The 6,693-nt window shown below is 29.3% G+C and overlaps 1 protein-coding gene across 1 annotated transcript; it reads right to left on the bottom strand.

Annotated features, from left to right (window-relative positions):
* Window positions 1–410: 410 nt before the first annotated feature.
* On the bottom strand, window positions 411–1,370 carry LOC114163713. The gene has a single exon (XM_028048008.1). It carries the CDS (start codon window positions 1,368–1,370, stop codon window positions 411–413), a length of 960 nt encoding a protein of 319 aa, XP_027903809.1.
* Window positions 1,371–6,693: the final 5,323 nt, after the last annotated feature.

The following is a 6,693-nucleotide window of genomic DNA, read 5'->3' as shown; positions in this document are numbered from 1 at the left end:
AGGGTTTTGAATTGACAACAATCTGAAAGCAATTCGTTCAATGGAGCCGGACTGAATCAATTTGATTCTGGGCTGGTGAGTTACAGAAAGAATTTACATTACATGGCAACAAGTTCCACATAAAACCAGAAAGAAAAAACAAAAGAATCCCCAATTCACAACAGAGATGCTGAATCTACTTCATTGGTGAGGTCCATCATGAAATTGGAATCTGTTGACAGATTCTGACGTGCTTATACATTCTAATTGAGCTTATTCAAGCTTTATGTATGTATTTAAGTATGTATGTCCACGAAACAAATGGGTTAGTGGGGGAAATATCAGACATGAATGATGTAATCTGAATTCTAATTCAGTTAGTAACAGAAGAAAATGCAATCCAAAATTCCAACAGTACCAATTTCAGTTCTTCAGCGTTTCCAAGCGTAAACGAGCAAAGAAAACCCAACGGGAACGACCAATTCATTCTCCTCCACACTCGACCATTCCAAAACAGAGGAGCTTGCGCCGAAGGACCCACCAGAAGAAGAAACCGAGGAAGAAGACCAGGTCTTGCCCCATTCACAAACCCCCAAATTCCACAACCCCGTCAAGTTCCTATCAGCCACCGCTTCCTCCTCCTCGTCCTCGAACTTGAACATGAAAATGGCGTGCGCGTCGGCGTTGTTCTTGTCGAAGAGCCAGTTGTAAAGGTCCCACGAGATTTGCACGTGCACGCCGTCGACTACCACGCGCTCATTGCCGCGAAACTTCCACTTCAGGCGCTTAATCTGCAGCACCTTCTCTCCGTCCACGCTGAACGAGAGTTTGGAGTGGTCCCTGAAACCGCAATCGATCTGAATCTCACGCGCCCGGCCGCCGAACGTTGCGCGCGTGGAGTAGACGCGGTCGGCGAAGACGTGCTCTTTCTTGAGGAGGAGCAGTTGCGGCGTGGCCGGTTGGTGGGCCCGGGACTTCGAATACGCGTCTCTGGCGGCGTCGCCAAGGAGGAGGCTCATGTGGCTGTTAACCACAAGGGCAACGTAGAAACCCGAAACGGGTTCCGGGTTCGACCCGAATTTGGCTTTGGCAAGGTTCCAGAAGAGGACTGTGTCAGGGGCTATCTTCTTCACGCCGTGCTTTTTCCAGAAGACGAAGGGTCGTATGTGGAGCTGATAGGAGATGGAATCGAAAGATTGGCGGTGGAGTTGAATGTGGAGCGAGCGACCCACTACGGAGCGTGACCACGTGAGGGACACGGGACCCGTGTCTGTGTGGTAGATTGTGACGTTTGAGATTGCGGAGTGCGGCGGCGGGGGCGGCGGCGGAGGAGGGGGAAGATCGGTGGTGGGGGAGGGGCGGAAGCAGGAGGGAAAAGGGGACGATGACATTGTTTGTTATTGGGATTTGTGATAGTTTTGTTGATTTTGGTTCTTTTGAGGTTTGGGTGATGGCAGAAGAGGAAAGAGGATGGTTTTATTTATGCATTGGTTTGGTTGCATGTATGTTGAAGATGGTGATGATGATGATGATATAGTGATAGAATTAATAAAAGAGAGAGAGGGGCTTAACTTGACTCAACCCTACCAGTTTCTTCTTCCTCTTCTTCTCTATCGTCTTTGGAAATTGCAATTTGGATTGGACCAACACAATTCTATTTCCCACATTTTTCTCGAAACTAAAATACAAAACCCAAGTTCGTGTTGCATGACCCTGTTGAGGGAAATTCATCCTTGATTTTTTAATGACAAAATAGAAGTATACCTAAAGTTATGTACCCGTATGTATGCATGTACCTGCTCATGTACATTTTCAATTACGAGGATGTGCTACAAAATTTCAACCTTTCTTTGAAAATTTTGACTACAGTAATTCAAAGTTTGGTCGTAAGTTACTGTGCAAGTATTGAATGGTTTTTTGTACGGTTGATTTAGAAGAAATAAAGAGTTCTATTTTAATTTCAAAAGTAATTTACCTTTTACTCCTTCCCTGAATATATGTTGGTTGATATTTTATTTTGTATCACTTACACAAAAGCATGAAACACTTAAACCAATTAGAAGGAAGCTCTTTCAATGCATTTAATGAGAAGTGTTTGCAAGTCATCTTGAAGTTATTTTGGAACAAGGCAGAATATTCAGTTTGACTATTATTGAATGATTATCGAGATTGTTACAGTATAAAACTTTGGCACTTTTAACAGTTTCAATTTTTCTAAATCTATATATGTTTAGAGAAAAGTAAAGTTAGAGTGATTTAAATTGTGAATGTATTTGATGACTAGAGTGAGAAATTTGGAAGCAAAGTGTGGTTCTCAGGGATTGTGTGAACGTGAGTGTACAGGTAGATATAGGAAGAAGAAAGGCATCTTCTATATTAAATGTGACTCAGTTCCTCAATCAGTGGTGGAACAAACACAGGTGTACGTCAATGCTGCTACTTTCTATTTTCAAATCCGCGTCTCATAAATGTCTAGCCCATCTAAATGCTTACCAAATCTTCGTCGCAACATGATCACGGTTACGTCCTCACTTAATTTTGAAATTATTTCATTTTAAAATTTTGAATTAATTTAATCTTTTATTTTTTTAAATATTTAAATTTAATTTTTAATCAAATTTTCTTAAATTTATTTAATATTTCTTACGTATTTCAAATTTCAGAATTGTATTAAGTTATTTATACTGTTTAATACATTTTTACTTTAATATTAAGTCAAATATTATTATGAAACGTGCTTGAAATATCAAATAAACTTAACAAAATTTGATTAAAAAAATTAAATTTACGTATTTCGAAAGATGAAAGACTAAATTGATCCAAAGTTTCGAAATAGACTAATTCCAAAATTCATTAAAAGTTAAATAACCAAAAATATATTTAACCCATATATAAATTGTGTTTGATCTCAATTTTTAAATGATATGAAACTTATTAAATGTATTATAATATGTAGATAGGATGTTTTAAAATATTTTAATTTGTTTTTAAAGTCCAATATATATATATATATATATATAACAATATATAAAAGGGATTTCTTTTTCGTGTCCATATTTCAAAATACCAATTTTACCTTTTAAATATAATAATTTATTAAATTTTTAAAAATTAATAGTTACTTTTACAATTTTTATAAATTCGGCTATTTCTGTTTTTTTTCTTCTTCTTTATTTATCAATAATTATTTTTTCATCTGATATATTTCACTTTATTTTTAATAAATATAATTTTAGTTTCGATAACATTGTGTTAGTATATATATATATATATATATATATATATATATATATATATATATATATATATATTCTTTTATCTATTTCTTTTCACCATATTTCAGGTTCCTTTCAAACTTACATGATAACACAAATCTTTATTCACTTTTCACTGTCTTGTCCTCTCATCAACAAGAACATTGTGATTTAAAACTCAAAAGTAACAAATGTCTACATATTGTATAAACATGTTGGTTCTAAATTATAATAAGTAAAAACATATTATTATTTTTATTATTTTCAAAAAAAAGTCAAAATCAATTGAAAGATATTATAATTGATGCTTATCCTTTGTGCGACAGGATGGATCCATGACTTATCCTTTTGCTAGCACAATTTGTGTCCAAACAAAATGAAAAAGTGTATGAATGTTTAAGGTATTTTCAATAACAAAAAATTATAATTAAAATCATAAGTTTAAAAGTTAGGTTTTCTAAAACATATTTATCAGTATGGTAATGTGATATAAAATTTAAGATATTGGTCTCAACAAATATTAGGTATCATTGGAATAAAATATATTACTTTGAACTTAGATGAGCCCACACTAGATACAAAACATTCTTCATTAGCCACGACATGCTCATTAAGGCTGTCTTCTGAGACAGCTGGTTCATTTCTTACTAACAACGTTAGGTTTAGCCGCAATTTGGCTCCCATTTTTTGTTTTAATTATCCATTTTAATATAATATATATTTTTATGTTAGTTTTCAAATTATAAAATAATAATACATTTTTTCAATTATGTTATTGATTTATTTAATGTAGAAAATATAAAAATTATTTAAGACATAAGAAAACAAATGCCATGACAAAAAAAATCTCCTTTAATAATTAATAATAGCTAAATAGCAGTATTGGCACCAGATGTTAATGTGGTGACGTGGTATGTGTTTGGAAGCAATGTTGGCAACAAACCTGGTGAAATAAGTTTGTATAATTATAAATTATAAACGCATATTGCATATTTATTATGTTTTGTCAATTATAAGTGTATAGTTTGCTTGTGTTTTAAGTGTTTCTTGTTCAATGCTTATGTTTTATATATATATATATATATATATATATGTGTGTGTGTGTGTGTGTGTGTGAATAAGATTCCACATAGCACTGATAAATTGATATCCGGTTAATTTTTTATCATTACCTTACAACTAATTTTATTAATTTTATAATCAATTATCTAATTTATATTTTAATTAAATAATTTAATTTACTTTTTTTATTATTTAGGGATGTTAAAATTTGTGAAAGGAAAAAAGATGAGATGTAAAAATAACTTTTTTTTTTATTTAAAACAACAAAATTACCTTCATATATAATACATATTATATTTTACTAGCTAAAAGAATGACTTTCTATTACAATAAGATAAGAGTATAATTTGTCATAAACAATAAAATAATCTGTTATTAATATTATTTTCAAGAATATTGTTTCTTCTACTTTAACGTTTTTTGTTTTATTTTGTAAATGTTTATGATGTTTCAAAGGTTAATAACCAATATGTGACTATTAAGAGAAATTATTTATTCAAAACAACTTCTTACATTTTTAGTTTTATCTTGTAAAGGTTTATATTATTTCAAAGGTTAATGATCTGTGACTATTAAAACAAATTACTTACTCAAAACCAACTTCTTTTATGACAATCATATGTTAAGAGAAAAATGCTCAAAATTTTCTTCTATAATTTACTTTTTACTTAAAAATTATAGATAATATATATATATATATATATATATATTAAAAAAAACAAATTTAATCAAACGAAAAATAAAGATCGAAAAAAAAAGGAAACCCGAGTTATGAGTATTTTTTAGGAATTGAAAGCCAGCATTACTCTATTTACAAAAACTAAAAACAGATGTACCTTTATAAATTAGACTTGAGTATAATTTTAATCAGGATTTTTTTTAAATATTTTAACTTGAAATTAAAAAAAAAAGAGTAAAAAATAATTAAGATAATTCATTAATGCATTAAGAGAAATTTATGAAATAGAAAACAAAAACAAAATATATAACTTAAAATCACTCAAATTAAGGGACGGAGCTTTGAAGGGATTGGCGGGGCACGGCCCCCTCCCAATTTTTTCAATTTTTTTTTTTATTTTTTTCAAAATTATGTATTTCAAAATTTTAAAATTATGTATATTTTTTATATTTTTTAAAACTATATGTATTTTTTAAATTAAGTAGTAGTATATTAAAAAATTAATAAAAATTAAATTAGGTATTTTTTATTTTTTTTATAAAGTACTATATTTAATGTTAATAAATAGTAAAACATAAAATCAAATATAATAACAACAAAAAAATATTAAGATAATTTTTATTTTATTTTCTCATCCTCGAGTTTTTCATATGTTGTACTCATCTCTAATTCTTACCTCTTTTCTTCCATTCTTAAAGGAAAAAAAAAAACAATTTTCTCTTGTCTCACCTGATAATGAAATACTTGTTTAATATTTTGCACTATTTTTTTTTATCTCATGACATTTTGTATATTATTTTTTATGAATATAGAAGAGTAAATAATTTATTATGTGATATTTGATAGACAATTTTGAAGTGAGCTTGATTATCATAATAATTTTTAGTAATTATGTCTTTCAATTTTTTATTAGATTATGATAAATTATTTTCCAGTCTTTTTTAAATACGTATATTAATGAAAAACAAAAGAATAAATTCATTTTTTAAAATTGATAAAAGAAAAATAAAGATCAAAACAAGACAATATTGTTGCTCATCACATAACAATGAAATAAAATACATGACTCTTCGATCGATATGTGCACATTAGTAAAATGGAAAATGAATATTTTGCAAATAATATAGTTATTTATATTGAAAAAAAAAATCAGAAAAATTTAGTTATGATTGCATTATTTGATATGGTTAAAAATATGAAAAAATGATGAACAAGATATGTGTACTTTCTTTTATAGTTATAGTTATACTAAATTATGTATTTATTTTTATTGAGTTAGTGATAGTAATGTTAAATATATAAATTTTAAATATATTATTTTGACTCCCTACAAAATTATGGTCAGAATCTGTCACTACTAATGGTATACATGATATATAGTTTGTATAATGCGTGTGTGGGCTTTTATTTTGGATAATATTAATTTTTTTCAAAATATTTTTTTTTCTAAAAAGCATTAAAGTTAAGTAATTTAGATTTATCTAAAAACTGATTTCCATGAAATGAACACTGTTCAAGTAGAGTATACCTATTTCAAAATGGACAAAATCATACTTCTATGTATGTATGTAAACTCATGTTTAATGATGCCCCCAAAATCACGATTAAAATCCTCGAGCACAGAAGTTAAATCTCAATCCCACGTCTAAAAACAAAGCCATCGTTTAGACTGTGTAAACAATCTAGGTTACAAATTTCTGAAAATAAATTTCCTAGTCT

This window comes from Vigna unguiculata, chromosome 9 (assembly GCF_004118075.2).
Source record: "Vigna unguiculata cultivar IT97K-499-35 chromosome 9, ASM411807v1, whole genome shotgun sequence".
In the NCBI taxonomy this organism is placed as follows: Eukaryota; Viridiplantae; Streptophyta; class Magnoliopsida; order Fabales; family Fabaceae; genus Vigna; species Vigna unguiculata.
This window is presented reverse-complemented; position numbering and strand designations above follow the sequence as displayed.

What these genes read in the sequence shown, in the direction of transcription:
- LOC114163713 (XM_028048008.1), bottom strand. Translation starts at nt 1,370, where the DNA reads ATGTCATCGTCCCCTTTTCCCTCCTGCTTCCGCCCCTCCCCCACCACC.